We start from the raw sequence: 21,226 nt of genomic DNA on the forward strand, positions 1-21,226 counted from the left end.
CATCTTCATTCTCATCTTATTATCATATTTAAGGTATTTTGTAAACCTATTTTTTTCGAATTTAAGTTTGATCTATTCTTATTTGTGTTAAATTACCTAATGGGTATTGTTTATACATCATTTTCGAATATAAATATGTTATTTTTCACCATAAATTTACAAATTATATATATATATATTAGAGACATTTCGAATTAAAAAAAACTGTTTTGATTTATATATACATATAAATTTTTTTGGTATTATATATATATATACTACTGTTTATTTTTCCTTCTTTATTATATACTATATATATATATGTTGTTTTCCTATATATATATATATATATATATATATATATATATATATATATATATATATATATATATATATATATATATATATTTTTATATATATATATATTGTCTTATTTTAAAATTTTCTTTTAATTGTTATGAGTTTATTTTTTTTTGATTTTAAATACCTTGAATATTGCAAACTCTATATGAGTTTTAGGATTGATTAGTTGCATACATATGTATTGTTTTCTATTAGGTTTGACTTATCCTGATTTTATCCAAAAATGTCTAAGCGAGCTCGTTCTTCCCGAAACCCTCCTCCACGCCGAGCCCTTTCTCCTCACTTCCACCTCCAATTCCTGACCCGAATCTGGACCTAAATGCTCTTACTATCCATAATTCTTGCTTTAATGATCTGGGTCGTCAAAACCTTAGTCATAGGTATTCAACTTATTTTGAGTATTTATAGCTTATGGATGAGCTTATACCCTCCCTTAAAGCCAGGGCTGAACTTAAGTTCAAATAACTTCCTCAACTTTGGTCTTGGAAACTTATAAACACCTTTAAGATTAAACCGATTGTCTATCAACATCTTGTCCGTATCTTTTATTTTAATGTTGTTATTGTCTATGATGAATCCAATGGGGTATTGTTAGTATTCGCTTCTATATTATGGGGCAATACATTCATATCGATATCGATTGCGTAGCCGAGACTTAGATCTGAAGTTAAAGGGATCGATAATGAGAATGATAAAGTTGAGTCTCCCTAGTCGACCATAGTTTTAATTCTCTCGACATTCATGAGCGTCTCTTAAGTCTCATGATCACTTGGTGGTTTCGACCATTTGATGGTAAGTTCTCTACCCTTCATTCCGTCGATATTTAGTGGATTCATTGTTTCCAAGAAGTCAAGCAAATAAATTTCCCCCAAATCATTTGTTGATGCCATAAACAACTTCCAAGCTAAAAAGTTTGGTACCTTAGTTTATGGTTGTATCTTTAGCCACCTCTTTGTCAAAGTCGGTATAAACGTTGAACAAGTTCCTCCTATTCCCTTGACCTCACCCATTGATCTTAAATCTCTTCGTAAAGCATGATGGGAAAAAGAAGGCATGACTTGGACAAGAAAGGGGAAGAAAACAACTGGCTCCTCCTCTAGTGCTCCGCAGCCTCAGGACGACGACATTAAGCGTGATGTAGATGATCCTGTGAATCGCGTCCCTAACGACTACCCTAGAGTTGGTTGTGAGAATGTTATTCCTCCTTACGTCCAAAGCTTCATAGAGACGATGTATATGCATTTTGCTATTATAGAGTTTCATTTCATAGCTTTATGGACTCAGGTTTCTAAGATTGTTGCACGTCAATTGTATTTGGGAACTATGTATGCGAAATCCTGACGTGACTTCCATACTTTATTCGATATCGTGACAGACAGGATTGACACGCTTTCTCACGACTGTACTTCTTTCCGCTCTCCATCTTTAGATCATGATCCTCCTCCGTCGGACGCTTGATCGTTCTTCATATGCTTTGCTTGTCATTTGCTCATATTTAGTGTTGCATTTTGTCTTGGTCGAATATTTGGTTATTTGGATGATTTTATTTTTGGTGATTTTACATACTTTGTTTATGGATTTGGATATTTAGATTTTATGGATATTTGCTTATTTGGATGTTATTATGGATTTTCATGTCATTTGGATACTTATTATAATTGAGACATGTTTGTTTTTTGTTATGACCATAATTATTGCTTAGGAATATTATTTATGTTGACTAATCTATTTGGCAAGTTTGATCTTCACAGGTTATACATATATTTCTAACTAGTTCATCTTTTTGATTTAACAAAAAGGGAGAGAGATGTTTAAGTAAAGGGGAGTAATTATTTTCAAGAAAATCTTAAAATTTTTAAAAGGTTTTGCTATATAAAAAAGGGGAGATTGTTGAACCATGCTTTGTATTTTGATATACCAAAAATGAATATTTTTAAAGAAATTTTAAGATTATTTTTTATTCGATTAAATTGTTCGAATTTTGAAATCTTTTTCAAGGTCAAAACTTAATTTTTACTCCTTAATCATTTTGAAAATTAAAGTAATATACTGGAAATAATTTTCAAATAATTTTACAAAGGGTTTTGAACCTCAATCGAGTCAAAAATTGATTTTAAACCCTGCAGTACCAATACTGCAAGAACAATATCGATATTGTTCATGCAGTACCAATACTCTAAATGGAAGTATCGATACTCCCTTTGTGTTTTTGACAAAATCTGATTCTAATATACCATTCTAGTACTGATACTCTCAGAGTATCGATACCAGTAGTAATATTCTTACTAGAGTACCAATAATCCTCTCTTCCAACGGTCAGAATTTTTGTAATTAATGTAGGCAGTATCGATACTCCAAGCTCGAGTATCGATACTCAAGGCGTTTGGGCAACATTTATTGCGAGAAACTTCATCCCAACGGCTCTATTAACTCCCACAACAACCCAAACGATTAGAATTGAATGAGATGATATAAAAACAAGATTTCAAGCTATATGTGAAGACAATGAACCACAAAGAAAGCCCAAGCAATCAAATTGAGCCAAAATCAAAGTCAACATTCTTTAATATTCTTTTTGTTGTACTCATTTTGTATTATTTGTTTAGTGTTCTTATTTGTTATTGAATTGTGCAAACACATTCCTAGTGAGGTTTTCTAAGTTTATAAATTTGTAATTTTCTCTTTGAGAGAGTGTTCTCAAGAATTTTGGTATAATTCTTGAGGGAGTTGTGAGGTTACACTTTGTCTTCAAAGGTTTATACACATTAGAGAATTTGTGAAAATCCTTAGTGTGGATAGCTAAGGTAGTGGATGTAGAAGCTGGTTTAGAAAGTCGAACCACTCTAAAATTCTTGTGTTCAATTTCTTATTTTTAATTGTTAATTCACCCCCTCGCTATTTCATCCTCTTGATTGACTTGATAATTTGAGATTTCGAATTTTGGTATAAAAGAAGGGAGTAGAGTGCCAACGATGATTTGAGATTTGGAGTTTGGATTGGGGTTGAAGTTTTATTTCTTCTTTTTTCTGTAACCATTCTCTACATTCAATTACAGTTTGGAAATGAAAGAGCAGAATCCATGGAGATCCATTTAAATTCCTACGAATTTTCAATTACATAACAATTCCAATCCCATGGTTAGTTTTCTCATTGCCATTCACCTCCACAGTGTTGTCAACCACTAGATTCATAAACTGATCAAACCCACGAAGTGTACCAACAACCATCCGATTTGCATTCAGCTTGATTTGGAGCTTTTTGTCCATGTAATTTTTGAGATCTTGAGGCTGCCCTGATCTGCTCATTGTGAAGGGGTCAATTGGGGTTGAAGTTTTAAGATTAAGTTTGATAATATAATTTAATAATTTTATATTTTTATTTTTCTAAATTGTAAATATTATGTGGTAGTTTTATTATTAAAATAAGCCATGTAATAACTCTGATAATGAGAAAATGGTCGAGTGACAAAAAATCAATTTTTAAATTTTAGTGAGCAAATTTAATAAATTGAAAGTACGGTGAGTAAAATAAGAGAGACAGTAAAGTTCAATGAGTAAATGTGTAACTTACCCTTATTTTTATTATTATTTTCAAACATTAAATTTCATGTTAAAATAATATTTATTGATTATTTTATTTGAATTAGCAATTTCTAATTTTTATTGGATAAACTATGGCAATAGTCCATTTGTTTTCGGTCTGATCGATTTTAGTCACCGAATTTTTAATTAAATGTGTTTGGTCTCTTATGTTATCTGTTCGTCCGGTTCAAGTTCTTCGGCCGTTAATTTTCGTTAATTAACGAAAGTGTGAGTTGGCAATTTCAAATTAAAAACGTGGTTCAACGTCCACGTTTATGTTTATCAAACCCAACTACATTACCTGGCATTTTCGACACAAATCCTCCCCTGCATTCAATAACTTCTATCTCCTTGTTCGGCTCATGATCCGTCGTTACTTGTTTCACTTCACCACCGCCGCACACGACGGCCCGAGAATCACCTACATTAGCCACCATTAGCTTCTCTCTGTCAACCAGTATAGCTGTAACAGAATTTGAGCCACCTCTTGAAGAGGCAACATCAGCTAGTATCTCATCATCCATCTCTTTATACGCTCATTTGATTGCTCGTTTCGGTTTTGTCCAGAAATCAGGCTATCAATTGATCAGAAGAAAGGGCATAAGAAATCAGAAGAAGAAAAAAAGAGGAAGGGTGTATATGGCTTGAATAAAGAAAGTGTTGGATAAACCTGGTTCAATATCTTGTCAAAGAGATGAGCATGCAAATATTTGGCAACATCACGACTTTATTCTCACCCAAGAGTTCGTCTTCTGGAAAATGTCTAACTCTCTGCAACAACAATTTCCATAAACATCATCATTTAAACCAGAAGATAAAGATTAAACAGGAATCAAATTCATTTTACGTGTTAAGAGAAAGGATATTTAAAACATCATTATGGTGTAGGGCTAAATTATTTTCACGTTGAAGGCCCAGATGAATGGAAGATATTACATTCAAACTAAGATATATATATATATATATATATATATATATATATATATCCACAATGTCAGATAAACCAGACACAGAGTTAGAACAATCCATGTGTCTGTAAATAGAGCATTACTGTGCAACGTGGTAAGGTTATAGGTGTAATATTTTTGCAGCAAAATTGGGGAAGAAGAAGAGGAGGAGAAGAAGAAGAAGAAGAAGAAGAAGAAGAAGAAGAAGAAGAAGAAGAAGAAAGAAGAAGACAAGAAAGAAGACGACGACGAAGAAGAGACACATGGATGGCGGTGACGGATGGCTGTCAACGACGCCTAACGCAGGCGGTGAGAGGCGGATGGCCATCTGGATTCTAGAGTTTCTCTCTTTTCTAATTATGAGGGGGGGGAGACAAATGAGCTAGAAACCAAATTTTTGGTTTTTAAACCCATGTGCAGAGGAAGAAGAGAAATAATGGACGAAGGAAAAGAAATGAGATGAGAGGAAGAAGAAGTGCACAGATGGTGAATACGGGGTTTTTTATTTATTTTAAAATTGTCATATCACACATGGGTTAATGTCTGACGAATTTAAATCAATAATGTAAGATATAAGCGTACTTAATTTAAAATTTGATGATCAGAACGAAAATAAAAGAGATTATTGATATAATTTACTTTTTTTTTTATTTATTTTCTTATTTATATTAAAAGCGTTTTATAAGAACAACACTTCCAAAATTTATTAGTAAAATCTAATAGTAATTAAAGTTTTTCTTTTAAACAATACAATATCATTATAATATAATATTTATTCATAATTTTCTTTAATTATCGATAAAACACATATCTTACAGACATAGTTGCTCGAACTTAAGATCTATAAAATATCAATAAAATTGTAGGCATAATGACGAAAAATACTGCTAAAAACAATCATTTAACTCGTATTCTTTTTTTAAAACATTTTGTCCCATAATATTTCATTTTAGGTAGAAATGTTGCTTTGAGAACAAAAACCGTTAGTTAATAAATCAAAATAAAAACCTCTTCCCCTAAAATAGGAATGATTTTGCCCTAAAACGAAAAGCTATGATTAAAGTGATTATTTAGTCGAACTTTAGGAAATCTTTTTGTCCTAAAATAAAATGTTTGGTGCAAAATGCTCAAAAAATAAGGGTCAAATTGATTATTTAAACAAATGTTAGGGTTTTTTTTGTTATTATACCAAAATTTTAAGCATCAAACGCATTCTTTGTGTGCAACAACTCAATTGCACAGAGGGATAAAATTATAAGCATTGATTATTGAGTGTATCAAAAGATATTACACTGCTAATAGGAATAAACAAGAGGCTGCTTTGTGCTTAGCCGCCTGATTTATTTTCATGAATTCTATTACGTAATTTACACTGCAAAACGAACTTTTGATTTACATAAAACGTAATTGATAGTAATGCAGCTTTTCTTTTTATGCAAAATGATGCAAACGCCACCCTTCAGAACCTCCTCCCACCATAACAACTTTCAATAGAGCCCTATTGAATTCCGAGCTCCGAGCTGTCCCCGGAAGTAATTTACGATCCATTTATATAACGGTACCATTCTCAATCGTTGCCTTCTCTAGTATGACGGTGATTCCGGACCGGATGTAGAATCCTTCTTCCGGCCTTTCGGCTTCTTCGACGCCCTACAAAAGAAACAGCAGTTTGTTGATGCTTCTATGAATGCAGCAGTATTTGATGACCGGTTATACAATGCTTACATCTGTGTTGGCAATGACTACATCTTTTCCTATCCTAGCATTCTTGTCGATAATGCAGTTCCTGGAAGAGAAATCCATACGCGTTTCAGAACGACGACTTGTCATCGAACTCTAGAATTCGTTCTCCATGATAAATAAGTTACCTGATTTTGGTATTGTGTCCAATTCCAATTGGGACCTTACTGCCTGCTAGTAGAGATGCGATTTCAGTTTCAGTTTGGTAATAGTCCGCTCCCAGCATAACCGTGTCCTGTGGATAGGAAGGAGTTGAACATCCAGTCGAAGTAATCGATTTAGTTTAAAAGCGAGACCGAGATAGTCTACCTGAAGCTCAACACCAGAGTCCAAACGTGAGCGTTCACCGATTACCGAGTGTTGGACAGTACATTCTCGCAGGAAGCATCCATGGGAGATTAGTGCATCTTTAATCTGTAGTAACAGACTGAAACATGAGATGCAACAAAAATAAAGTGCCACAAATGTAATGCAAAACTTAACTGTCATACCCTGCATTTATCGATTTTCGTTGGGGGTAAGTGTCGAGGAGATGTATAGAAAGGTGTCTTCGGATCATAAAACTCGAACTTAGGAACCTGCATGGGGGAGATGACTAATCGAGTTAAACCTTAAACAAGTTTCGCATGTATCCGACATAACATCCGAGTCCAAAAACGACATGTAAATAACCATTAAAACCAACCTCTTCAGTGAGTGCTAAATTGGCTTCATAAAAGGCCTTTATGTTTCCAATATCATCCCAGTAGTCTTTGAAAATATACGCCTGCACAAACAGAAACGAAGAATATGAATGACTTGATGTCAAAGGCACTAAACGCAATGTGGAAGGGCCTGCGTTTCCGGTAAGAGCCGGTGCTCGGTCCGAAGCCTCGATCATAAATGAAGTCATCTCTGTTACCTGGACATCATGTTCCTTGACTGCAGCAGGAATGATTTCCGACCCGAAGTCGTTGGAAGAAGGAAATCTCCATCTCAGAAGCTTTAATAAAACCGACGTCTTAAATATATAGACTCCCATTGATGCAATATAAGGGGATTTCTTGGCTTCTTGGGGAGACAACCCTAGAAGAGTGGTATCTGTTTGCTGCAGAGGATTATAAAGCAAGTAAATAGAACAGTATCTCAATGTTCGTCACTAAAATTCCGAAAAATCCAGAGAAAATCGGAATTTAACGGGACATCGAGAGATTCGAGACTAGACATGACTTCCTCTTTCTGCTTACCATTGCTATCAAATCAGCACCCTTTGGCTTCTCGGAAAACTGGACAATACGCCCCCTTCCATCGATCTTCACCAGTCCATAATCAGATGCACGACTGCAGGGTGATCAATCATCGATGTTCAGCCATTAAACTTTTACTAATAGGGAACAGATAAGCAAAGTATATATAAAACTCGAAAAGACGACATTATTAAGACGAGAAGATCAAAAACCTGTTGTCCATGGGCACGCATGAGATTGTAATATCAGCATTATTGTCAACATGACTCTGTTACGCATTGCAGTAAGTTAGTGAAGCTTTCGGCTCAAAAACATGGATCGAGCAAAAGATGTCGATACCTGTAGAAAGTCCATATAATCCATTCGATAGAGATGATCCCCGCACAAGATGACTACATTCTCGATGTTCCTGTTCTTTGCATCCTACAAGAATAATTTCGATATATCACATTTTATGTCGAACCGAATCAGCAACCATTTTCAGGAGAAATGGAAATAAAACTTGTAATTCCTACCTCAAATACCCATATGAATTGCCTCACAGCATCAGCTGTTCCTTGGAACCACTTGTTCCCTTCTTCTCCTGACGTTTGAGTAGCAGCAAGAACCTGTTCATCAAATGAAGTTTCGTTCGATAATTCGTTCTATCGCCTCGAAAACATTGCATTTATTCAGTAAATATCGATTGATCTACACTATTAGACCACATAAACAGGTAGAAAGTTGTAACAAATTGATCTTCATTAACCTTAAGGATCCCATACCTCCACAAATCCATCTCCAAAATTGATACCATTGCCATAATACGTTCGTGCAAGGTGCCGGTTGAGGGAAGCCGAGTTGAACTGTGTCAGAACAAAGATCTTGTTTATCCCACTGTTGATACAGTTGCTCATCGGAATGTCGATCAGCTTATAACATCCTCCGATCGGAACCTACAGACGATATATTCACATGAAACCAAGCATCACAGTCAAGACAAGAGGATCTAGCATCAAATTCAGCATCAAGCATAGTACTAAAACAAAGAGACAAATCTGCCATGAAATTGAACTTAGAATAACAGAATTTGTATCATTGTATGTCCTTACAGCAGGCGTAGCCGCCCTTCGAGTAAGTGGAAAGAGACGAATCCCTGCACCTCCTCCCAGTATGATCGAGGCCACATTCTTGGGGTCGAGTTTTCTTCTATCGTATCGACGTTGTTGCACGGTCTAAAACCAGACATGGCCTTGATCAAACAAACACAACGTATGCACAAACAAGATAAACAAAGTGATCGGGAAAAGGAATTAACAAACCTTGGCTTCTCTGCGATTATTCGATGTGAGAATCGCAGAAGAACTGGTTTTGATCTTCGTTTCTTTCTTATTATCAACATGATTGAACCACAAACTGTTATCAACAAGACTCCCTCTGATTCTCTCCCCCAGAAATGCATTATCTCCATTGTTAAAGCCGTTTTTTCTCACATTCAACAAACGAGGATTGGCTTTCATAGTCAGACAACATGACTCCATTAAAGCTTTCTCGCTGGTAGACGACGAAACAGAGGATAGATAGATCAGGTGAACATTACATACTCAGAGAAGATCTAAGTAAACCATGTAAAAGTGTATAAATCACATTAAGATACAAATAAAATAAACAAAATAGAATGACGGTTGTGTCAGACTTTCATGTACAGAGGTACACACATGACTAAAAATCAAAGTAACCTCAAAGCTAAGCTATTGAAATCGGATTAGATCAAAGAAGTTGAGATTGATTAAAGAAACCCAGATCGCAAAGTCTTCCAAAGAACCATTTTTTAAACATAAAAAGATCAAAGGAGAGAAAAAAACAACGCACCAAGATGAAATTTTTGTAGAGTTTTTGTTATTTTACAGGTCAAGATTGAAGATTTATGAAACGCGAGATGAATGTTGAAGGTGGAGGTGGTGGTTAGCTGTTTATGGCTAGCTTTATTGGCTTGTGAGCTTTTCACGAGAAATCCTGCGATCCTGTTGTTTATATCTGTGAAATAAGAAGTACTAGAAAACAAGAACGAACCATAAATAAAAGTGCCCCTTGTTTTCCCTGCAAAAATGCCACTCACTTCTCCAATCTATGCTTACAAAAGGGAAAGCCATTTTCAGCCAAACACCTGTCCTTTTCAAACCGAAATAAAATACACGTCCAACCTCTAAAGTCCAGCCGTAGATCTTTTTTAATCGTTTGAAAAAAGCTTCTCATAGCTTTGGATTGCAACTATGGATCCTTAATGGCTCGGACATGTTGGTTAACTGGTAATGAACCTAACAATCTTAAAAAAAAAAAAAAAAAGTAAGATTATAATCTCCCGAAACATTAGTGCAAAATTTGTATCCATTCTGATCCGAGTTCATCTTTTTAGTAATTTGGAGTGATAACTATAAATACTAATTTTTCATTTTACTTTAATTATTACTTTTATTATTATTATTATTATTATTATTATTATTATTATTATTTATATATATATATATATATATATATATTATATGTATTATTACTAAAAAATAAAAATAAATAAATATTACAAGGCCCAACTCTGGCTCATTTTACAAAATCCAGATGGCCCAAAACGATCCAGGCCCAAGCCTAACCCTAATGATACAGGGTTTATATCATCTCATCAGTAGCCAGCCGCCTCAGCATCACAGCTGTTGGATCTGGCTTAGATCCAACGGTCCCCAGAGGTTCCAGATAAAACCCTAGGGTATGATATCCTAGAGCCACATCCCAGCCGCCTCTTCTAGAAGACCCCAATTGTCGCCTCCAGAAACTACCGCCGCCTCGACGTCTCAGCCAGCTGCCACGCCTCCATGAAGCCACCTTCAACCGAAGCCTCCAGACACACCTCGTCACTGCCCCACGTTGAAACCCTATGGTGAGTCACCACCATAGTCCGGTGACTCACCTAGGGTCACCATTTGGGACCGGTTCGAGAGCTACACCGTCGATGGCTATAAAAGCCATCGACCACCTGCAAAGAAAAAACGGCAACCAACAAAGAGTAAGCAAACAACCAATAGAGCAAAATGAAACAACAACCAACGGCAAAACAGAACATTGAAAGGAAAAAATAAAGGAAATAGATCAAGAAACTTACAAGCGATTATCGAAGAGCCTCTCCACGCCATCGGAAATCGTTGGATTTCGAAGGTAAAACTATAGATCTAGGCTATTTGAGAGACTTTTAGAACTAAGGAAGGCCGGATTTGGTTTGAAGACCAAATAAGCTTCGATTTGGGGTAGGTTTGTGAATTATGGCCACCATCGATGGTGGCCGACAGCGGTGGTCGGAGCCCGACAACGGTGGTTGGCCGAGACTGGTTTCTCTCTGACGGGAGAAATGTAGAGAGAAGCCAGAGAGAACTTTGGTTCTCTCATTTTAGAGAGAGATGAAGGAAAGGAAAATGGGAAGAATGGCCCGAAGGGCCGATCATTTGGGGTATTTAAACCCCTCCCCAAACGACGCCATTTCGAGGAGGGTATATGTGTAATTTCCCGTGTAGGTAAACTATACCCGCAATCCCCATAGATTTGTAATATTTCAATTTCGTCACTGGAATTATTTTATGATCCTTTTAATTTGGTCTCGTAATTTTATTTTATTTTAGTCCTTATCTGTATATATATATATATTTAGGGTAAATACCTAATTTAGTCCCTTACAGTTTAGTAATTATCATTTTAACCCGAATTAATTAAATAAGGCTAAATTACATTAATAGCACTTAGATCTTTTTATTATTCAAGTTAGAGCCTTTGATTTTAATAATTATTATTTTAATCACCTATTAATAATTAGGGTTAATTACATCATTAGTAATTATATTTTTATAATACTATAAATAAGGGCTGCAAATTTTAATATTTTATATTTTAATCCTATTATTTTAATTTTATATGTTTTAGTCACTATTTAATTGCAATTTAATTTGTATTATTATCATTTCAATTCCAATATGTTTAAATAATTACTTTTATTATTATTATTATTATATTAGTCATATATATATATATATATATATTTGTTTAATTGATAATATTTATTTATTTTTCAAATATCGAAGAAAAGGATAGTCTTAAAGCAACTAGATGTCCTATTCTGACATTTTAAAAATAAATAAATATCTTACTTATAAAAATAAGAAAATACATATTGTTTTATTTTATTAGAGAAAATTATTATTTTTAATATTTAAATATTAAGAAATGACAGTCTTAAAGCAACTGGATGTCCATTTTTTTATATTTTTTAATAAATATTTTACTTTTATCAATTATATATATTAATCTATTTTTATTATTTTTTATTAATATTTATTTATTTTTATATATTAAGAAAATAGCTGTCTTAAAGCACCTAGAAGCCCTTTTATAAAATTTTTAAGTAAATAAATATCTTATTTAAAAATATATATATTAATAAATTTGAAATAACAAGATTATAAATTAAATATATTTTTGAATTTTTAAATTTCCAATAATAGAGACAATTTATAATTAATAAGTACCAATTTTGGGTGTTGTGGGGGTGTTAATCCTTCTCCAAACGTAATCGACCACGAATCCCTTTTTATTATTAAAAAGAATGAATTTTTGGTTAAAACGCATACCAGATTATCTTTTAACTGAAGTTTTCTTAAAAACTTTTTTAAAAGAAAAATTTTAGGTATTCGACCTACCTGACCCAAAAGGCCGATGGCGACTCCAAAAATATTTTAAAACCATTTATTCACATCACTTTTCCCGCCAAGTAAAAATTCGTACCCGGGCGAAAACCGATTACGACAGCTTGGCAACTCCGCTGGGGACATGTTAAACTTTAAAATCAATTACAAATTGTCTCTATTAATTAGAAATTAAAAATTCATATATTTAATTTATAATTCTTTCTTTTCAAAATTTTTATATATACTTATTATTTTCATAATATTTATATATATTATTTTATTAATATATTATTTTTCAAGTATTAAATTTCCTTATTTATTGTCTGTCAGAGGTTTGAAGATTTCTCCTCACACACAACACGTACATTGCATAACATAAGCTTTATAATCAAGCTTGTCCTTTTTAAGTGGGAGTCAAAGCGACATCTTCGTGAGAATTTATTCTCCGTGTCAGACCTAGCAAGTAGCTTTCGGGATTCATATGCTCTATGTCTTCGTGAGAATTTATTCTCCGTGTCAGGCATAGGGAAATGTGTCCCCTCGAATTGAACTCAATCCACTTAAGTGTGTGATGGACTAGGATTAAGGGTTTGGCAGCCCAAGGGGCACCAACAAGGACATTTCAAGTACTTTTACTCCTAGAACTGAAACCCTGCATATAATAAACCCTAGAAATTCTCCTGATCTAAGACAATATTGAACCTATGTCTGTAGGTGTACACAAAGGAGAAATAAGCTCTAGCTTTTAATTTATTTAATTTCTTTTCTGAATAAATGTATGTGAACTAGTAATCATGCGGTTAGGTTAATTTTTCCAAACAAAGCATGGAACTAGAAAGCATGAGGTTAGGATTTATACCTTGATAGATATAAATTTTTTCTTTCCATTAGTTGGTACTAACCATTTTATTTTTTTCTTATCTTTTTTTACTGCATGTTATTTTGCTCTAACTTGTTCATATTAATTTCTTTTGTCTGCATTGCATGATCATGGCATAACCAAAAGGTGTTGACTTGAAAGACTGTTCATCAAATTGGAAAGAAATCATAAATGGACAAAACGTTTTATGATCGAACAAAATATGACGTGGCCAAGGAAAGACATCTTGAGGGAACTCCTAGGATAGATGAGAGCTGTGCACCCAAAAATCGTATGCCCATTGAAGAGCAAAAGGAGATACGACAAATAAGAGAGCATATGTCCATGATGATGGAAAGAATATCTGTTTTGGCCAAAGGAAAAGAGATTCCTGCACAAAAAGAGAGAGAGATCAATGAACATAATCTTGTAATTTCAGATATGCAAGGGACTTATGATCCTAATCAATTGGAGAAGTTACAGACAATCATCATTCGTATTCACAAGTCTTCTGGAGATACCAAAGAAATGAGGACAACTGTAAAAGCTCCCAGAGAAGAGAAGAAAACATGTAACCTGAAATCATCGAAGTTTAGTCTGCTCCCGACATCTAAAACTCAAGTTCAATCCAAGACAAAAGGCGGTTCTCATATTGATGCTATACATATATCATATAAAGAGTTGTATGAAAAGCTACTTGAAGCACGAGAAGTGGCTCCATATTACATAAAACCATTCCAACCTCCATATCTAAATTGGTATGACATCAACGTTCATTGTGAATATCATGCCAGAGCTCAAGGACATACCATCGAGAATTATCTTGCCTTCAAACGTCGAGTCCAAAGTCTTTTGGATCATGGAACCTTACAATTTATGGTAAATGATCGACCTAGTTTGGTAACCAAAGATCCTATTAGATTAAAACCAAAAGTCTTCAAAGGTAAGGGTATCAGTAGGGGCACCTAGAAAGAAGAAGATTTGCTGAGGTTCGAGGCTCAAATACGTCATTTAAAGATGGAAAACAATAAATTAAGCACCAAAATGGAAACCATGCAGGAAGATTTCCAGAAGATCAATCAAGCTTTTCGAAATGCTGGCATTGGAAACACCCCAGAAGAGTGGATAACAGGGGTCACCAAACTGAAAAAGAGTTGCAACATACATGAAGATCTTGTCCAAGAACTTCTTGAACACAAAGGTTCTCTCACAAAGGAAAATGAGCAACTCCGAGAATTGACACAAGAGATAAAAGAACACCAAGAACACCAGAATATCATGGAAGAAGCTGCAGTCCAGACAAGCAATACCATAAGCTGATAGACTAACTTGGTTTTAGAGAAGAAAATGGGAAAGTTATTCCCTATATGTAAAGTTTTGTTGAAGTTAGGACTTAAAGTTGTCCCCTACATATAAAAGTTTTGTTTGACGCACGAAAACTTTTGTGTTCAATGAAATCTGTTCTAAGATGATCACTCTTGAGTAACACCTTTTCATACATGCATTTGCATTTTACATCTTTGCATTTTAATTTTGTATTCATACTTCTATGTTTACTTTTGTCTTGCATAGTTTGCATTCTTATTTTTGTATTTATGCATTTTTGCATTTACATTACATTTTTTATTTGTTTAAGTATTGGTATATACATTAATTATAAAAACATGTAAATAATTAATGAAAGGTTTTGTAATAGTAAAATCAAGATCATTCATTCATTTTACTGTACCATCATAATGAAAACAATGGAGCAATCTTATGAGGGACTACAAGATCAGTGGCCAAAACAATTGACAGGGTTACCTCAGGATATAAGGAAAGAAGCATCAGATTCAGTACCAGATGGATCAAACCAAATTATTCAGAGGAAGACATCTGATAAAGAAGAAATAACCGATAAAGAGCAACCATGCTATCAGATTGAATAGTAAAAAATGATAACATACCCTGGGGCATCCCACTCGAACCCAAGGAATAACCTCGTTACTTATTCACAGTATGAGGAGAGATTCAAGAGGATGGATGAAGCAATCAGAAATATGAAAAGTGTTAATGCCTCCCACAAAGAATTAGAAGCAAGAGAGCACAGCTTGGTTCCAGACTTGGTTATTCCCCATGAATTCAAAATGCCAGATTTTGAGAAATACAACGGCGCCAGTTGTCCCCTAATCCACCTGAAAATATTTTGCGGAAAAATGGAAATATATTTAAGTTCTGATGATCTGTTAATTCACTCCTTCCATGATAGACTCAGTGGAACAGCAGTAGTATGGTATAATCAGTTGACCCAAGAACAGATCAAGAGATGGGTTGACTTAGCTGATGCATTTTTGGAACAATATCGGTATGTTAAAGGCTTAACTCTAACACGTATGAATCTTCAAGGAGTAAAGAAGAAAGCCAATGAAAGGTTTCAAGAATATGCCTTAAGATGGAGAGGAGTGGCAGCACAAGTTCAACCTCCCATGTTAGAAAAAGAGATATCACGTATGTTTCGTGATTCCCTTCCCGCTCTTTTCTTCGAGTTAATGCAAGAAAATCCTACGAAGGAATTCGAGAATCTTGTGACAAGTGGAGAATTAATTGAGAATGTAATCAGTGAAGAAAACTCAAAAGTCACATCCAAGAGCCAGACGGATCAAAAAGCGAAAGCTGATGATGTAAATGAGTGTCGTATCCAGAGTCCCCACAATTACAAAAGAAAAAGAGCAAGTAATTGTTCGGATCGACCAAAGAAAGTCACACTATCAAGAAAAACTTTGGAAGTGTTCCAAATTTCCATTTCAGACTTGTACCCTCATTTGATTAAAGGTTGGTACATCACACCAAGACCAATGAAAATGCCACCAAACTCTTCTGCTCATAGCTATGATCAAGGTAGTGTTTGTGATTTCCACTTGGGAAGGGCAATTATAGGCAACTGTTAAAAGAAATAGAGATGCTTGTTGACAAAGGAGTCTTGACACAAGAAATGATCAAGAAATGTGGAGTAAATGAGGACAATGACCCTGATCCTATTACACACCCAACATTAGAGGAGTAATGATGCATAATAAATAAACAAGTGGAAGTTGATATCTACCATTGTAGTACTTTCTATTTTCAGCATCCTGTTTGAACTTGTCTTTTGTTCCTTTCTCTGTCTTGTTGTGATAAATAAACTTGTGTTACTTTTATGGTTATGAGCAAGGAATTAAATTTTAATCTTGAAATTTTTTAGTATCAAGTAGATTAAATATTCTTTTTCAAGAATTATAGATCTTTAGCAAGTGGTAAAATTATACATTTCATATCCCATCCAATGCCAATTACTTGACCCTCACCAAAATCAAATCTTGACCATACATTTATCTGAGACTTTAAAGTCATGTCTCTACCTGCTTTTGAGACACCAAACCCAAATGTTTACCTTCTCCGGTAGAATTAATTGGTTCATTACCTTCCACTATATACACAACTTCCAAAGTCACACCTTTTTCCTTCCTTCCATATACAAAACCGTCATGAACCAAAAGACCTCAAAAGAACCAAACTTTCAAATTATCTGTGAATCTTTCTGCAAGAAGAGACGAGATGAGGCATCATGGATCAACTTATCGAAGATAATTTTGATTGATTAAGGGCATACTCAAAGAAGAAGGGAAAAAATTGATTTGGAAAAAATTGATTTAGAAAAAATATACCATGCATTAATTACATTGTTTTTATGTAAATAAAGATTAATCTTGAATATCCATCCCCCTGGGGATTCCTCTTTTTACAAAAGCTTCTGTGTATGAGATGACGAACGACATTGTTTCGTTTATCCTTTCAAATATATGTATATATATCTCTTGTTGTCCCCTTTTGAGCCTGAATGATTTTTCTTCTGATTCAACCTTAACCAAGGATCACCCTCCACATTGGAGGGCAAAGCGAAGGATATTTGCTCATAGGAATAAAGATTGTCAATTACGAAGGCAAATCTTCATAAAATGAAGAGAGTTTTGAACTACAAGGTAGATCAAATGCAAAGTGCTTGAAGATCAATCCATTCAAGAATAACGAAAGAATTTTTGAAATACAAGAGGAAAAGGAGTTTCTCAAAGCAATTGAAGTCATATACTCATTCAAAAAAAAGGAAAAAGGAAAAAAATTAAATCATGATGGGTGACTCATTGAGCCTCAAGCTACAAGGTTGATCAAGTACAATAAGTTCAAAATATTCATATTCAACAAGAAGCACAAGAAATGTTGGAGATGAATAAATCTTATGGAAAAATCCCCAGCAAAGCATATCCAAGTCAAGCAAGGCAAGATTAAAGGTATCAGAATGAATTGATCCTTGGTTTAATTACCCTTAAAACACTTGTTTGTGCCTTTTTATCCCTTTCTTTCGTAACCATAAGCCATGGCCTACGTTACGTACCTGAAAAGTCCATTCTAATCATACATGGATTTCTATGTGAAAGGGACTATCTTCAGATTTCATTCCGTCTCTCAGGATTGATTTTTATTTACAAAATTGTTTTTTTTAATCTTTAATGCATGATATGAAAAATGATAAAAGGGAGTTCAAGATGTAAATTTTTAAATAACATCTTGGAACCAAAGGAGGATTCGAGTTGAAAACCTGAAAAGGCGACTCAAATATTGAATGGTGCAACAACGACATAAGAGACGATCTTAAGCTCTTGATAAAGCATCGCACATCCCAAAGACGTTCTTGAGATTCGGGAACCAAGAAGTATCTCCATCAGATGAGCATAACAACCCTTCCTTCAAGATAGTATAAGCTCAAAGAAGACATATATGCTTGACCAACCTGAGAGACCCTACTTTACCAGAATCAACCTACACCTCAAATCAGTCAATAATTTTGACACTTGCCATAGGACTATGATTTTTGAATGATTTGAAAGAGTAGTTGATTTATTTAATATTCATTAATTTCATGTCTTATGATTTGATTCTATTATGAACCTATAATAGGCAATGTTTTACAAAAAAATTTCATTCTTCGGTAAAGAAAGGAGAAAAAACATTTTCAAACAGGACAGTCTCAAATGAGGAAGGTCCTTGAAGCAAGTTGTCGTTTATTCTACATCTATTGTAGAAAAAAATGAGACTAGGATGATGAAGCATTACACTTTCTTGAAAATAAGTGGTCCAAAAAGCCAGAAAGTCTGGAGAATTGAACTTGTAACGCTCTCCTGTGACATTATTGGCAATTCATCAAGAAATATTATCACTTATCTCATGCTGAGCGCGATAAGCATCACCAGAAAAATTATTTTCCCCAGCCATCAATCTACGTCTCTAGCAGATTCTCCAATCACATAGTCATAAGTCCCATTAAGTATATTATGGGAATGAACAAGTCACCACTTGCACTCTGGTTATACCGTGATACTGGGTCAAGTCTTGGTACATCATAGCTTCTTCCATATCCGATCATTTTCCTTGTCAGGATTATATTCATTATATCATTCAGAAAATTGTTGAACTTGAAATTGAGAACTTATGGCACAAAATAAGACATTGGAACAGATTCTACACTTATTTCCCCTTTCAACTAAACCTTTCCATGGTTCGGGAAGAGTGGGATATGGAGATGTCTATCTTGAAGCAGCAGAAGAGACAGTCACTGTAGCAGTCATTGCAAGGAAATGCACCAACAAAAATCTTCTAGTTCATCCTGATGATGTTTATGTCTTCCGGTAAGGTTGTTACACTGGATGCCACCGACAATAAGGTCAAATTCGATAAATCTACTCATCAATTGCTCCAATTGATCACCATTCAGTTCTTGCACATTTGCTTTCAAAGGTATGTTGAGCCGGTAAAGGACAACCTCTACATCACTGATCTCAGAAAAAAGAGACAGAACATTGATACCACTGAGGAACATGTCTCTAGCAGCTCCTCATGTATGGTTTTTAGGGAAACCTAGAAGCATTTCCACCTCATCAGGTTTAAAAGGAACAACTTTATTCCTTCCAACCCATACCAGATTCCATTTTTGGCACTCATCAAGAACATACTTCTGAATCCCAGGAAGGTCACCATTTTCTTTGTCAATGGAAAAGCATCATGTATGGTGCGTGGAGGAAGCAGAATAAGAGGAAATCTGTTCTCAATTGGCAGATTATGAATGTAGCCCTTTTCCATGTAACAGTACAAAAATACTTCAAATCTACAAATTCTGGCTATAAAACGTATAAGCACAGTGACATTTCAGTCCAAGTACCAACTGGAGCAAGTGCCATGTTCTCGTAGTAGAAATAAGGAGGCCCAATAGCATCTATTGGAAGTGTTCTTTGAGTTATCTGATCTGGTTCGGTAGAAACCCTAAAACTAATCATTAGATTTGGAAGATAAACTGCATGATCGTCTTAATTAAGAAGCTTCTTTTCAAGCTTTATCTGCTTCTTCCTTTTCCAAAAATCATAGCCCAAATTTCTCATTTGCTTGTAATTGGGGTTATTGCATAATGGTTTCCTATCTTCTACCGGAAGAAGTGCGTCAATAGCCTTAGCCATTTGAACAACACATATAAAATCTGTCAACTCTACAATTGATGAATTCGGACCACATTTCTCATTGGTTATTGAAGCCTCAAATTCTGAGTACCCCATTTTCGTCAAGTATAACAGTTTATTCTCCTTATCAGAATCAGAATTCATGATTTCCTCGGTATCAGAAGAACTATTAATATATGTGAAATCATCCTGAAAGATTGCTTCATAATCATATGAGTAGTTATCAGAATCAACATGTTGCATGGGTGCAGATTTTTCAAGAGACTGTACCATTGTATATGTAGTCATGCTATTACACCAGATTACTGTTCACATAAATTGGTTTCTCCCACAAAAAAGTATATTCCAGAAATAGTCTTCACTAAAAAACAAGGTTCACTGTATCAGCCTGGAATAAATTACTAAGCGATTTATACCACTCTGTCTGATTAGATCCCTCCAGATCCAAAAAATGGGCACCTCATTCAGAAGAGGCACATATCTCAGACGTTCCTGTCAGAATGATTGATTACTTCTTAAGTTTGTGAAAACATGAAGAGAATTCCTCCAGTTACTTGACAACACTGCTGTTTTGTAACACCAGAATGAGAGTATTCAATATAAACAGATTTGGGGCACGAATAAAGCCTCAAATACCTACAACAGTGCATTGTCAAAATTAGACCTCGTTCGGATCATGATATTCTAGACAAACCGACATTGAGAGTGAATTAGAAGCAAAATATTGGGGCATCTTGAAAGCCCATTTTAGACAGAATGTTTCATGTGGGGCATTCTGAGGGCCCATGTTGGTATGAATATTTGGACATTTTTGAAGGCTCAGATCAATAAGAAGCAAATTTTGGGGCATACTGAAAGCCCATTTCAATAAGAATCATGAATGTTGATGTATTTTGATACGTTCATATCAGCAAATACTGGGGCATGCTGAAGGCACATATCATCATGTGTTAAATATCATTGATTGCAAATACTTCCAATGAGGCAGAAAGGTATGAAGAATGAAAATGGTGAAACAGTGACAGTAGAGCTGACTATACATAATTGCTTCGTTCGTCAGGCAGTTGCATTATGGTCCTGTTGTTGAACAAATATCTACTCAGCAAGTGTGGTTTCAAATACCCAATCTTCTTAACTAAGTGTCACATGACAGCGTGTTCTTTAAGCTACATCATAGTTGCATAGATAAAGATGGTCCCCAGGTAGACTATTCGATCCAAGGTCCAGTTCCTCAAGATAGCGGCTTTGAATTTGATCTTTTGTGTGTCAGTGATGATTGGAAATATTTCTTTGAGAATCCTGGCAAT

At 34.7% G+C, this 21,226-nt stretch overlaps 2 protein-coding genes across 2 annotated transcripts; both read right to left on the minus strand.

Moving 5' to 3' along the window:
• Window positions 1-3,455: 3,455 nt before the first annotated feature.
• On the minus strand, window positions 3,456-4,447 carry LOC120203517 (probable protein phosphatase 2C 28). Its single transcript, XM_039203800.1, has 2 exons — window positions 4,212-4,447; window positions 3,456-3,639 (listed from the first exon to the last, which is right to left on the minus strand). Exons 1-2 carry the CDS (start codon window positions 4,445-4,447, stop codon window positions 3,456-3,458), a joined length of 420 nt encoding a protein of 139 aa, XP_039059731.1.
• Window positions 4,448-6,191: 1,744 nt separating this feature from the next.
• Window positions 6,192-9,371, minus strand: LOC120203402 (glucose-1-phosphate adenylyltransferase large subunit 1-like). Its single transcript, XM_039203704.1, has 14 exons — window positions 9,138-9,371; window positions 8,928-9,050; window positions 8,601-8,771; window positions 8,352-8,444; window positions 8,176-8,259; window positions 8,049-8,104; window positions 7,837-7,930; window positions 7,512-7,697; window positions 7,296-7,376; window positions 7,102-7,188; window positions 6,920-7,024; window positions 6,739-6,845; window positions 6,596-6,656; window positions 6,192-6,520 (listed from the first exon to the last, which is right to left on the minus strand). Exons 1-14 carry the CDS (start codon window positions 9,354-9,356, stop codon window positions 6,419-6,421), a joined length of 1,569 nt encoding a protein of 522 aa, XP_039059635.1. The 5' UTR covers window positions 9,357-9,371; the 3' UTR covers window positions 6,192-6,418.
• Between the last annotated feature and the right edge of the window lie 11,855 nt (window positions 9,372-21,226).

Source organism: Hibiscus syriacus, unplaced genomic scaffold, assembly GCF_006381635.1.
Source record: "Hibiscus syriacus cultivar Baekdansim isolate YM2019G1 unplaced genomic scaffold, ASM638163v2 tig00009942_pilon, whole genome shotgun sequence".
Taxonomy (NCBI): Eukaryota; Viridiplantae; Streptophyta; class Magnoliopsida; order Malvales; family Malvaceae; genus Hibiscus; species Hibiscus syriacus.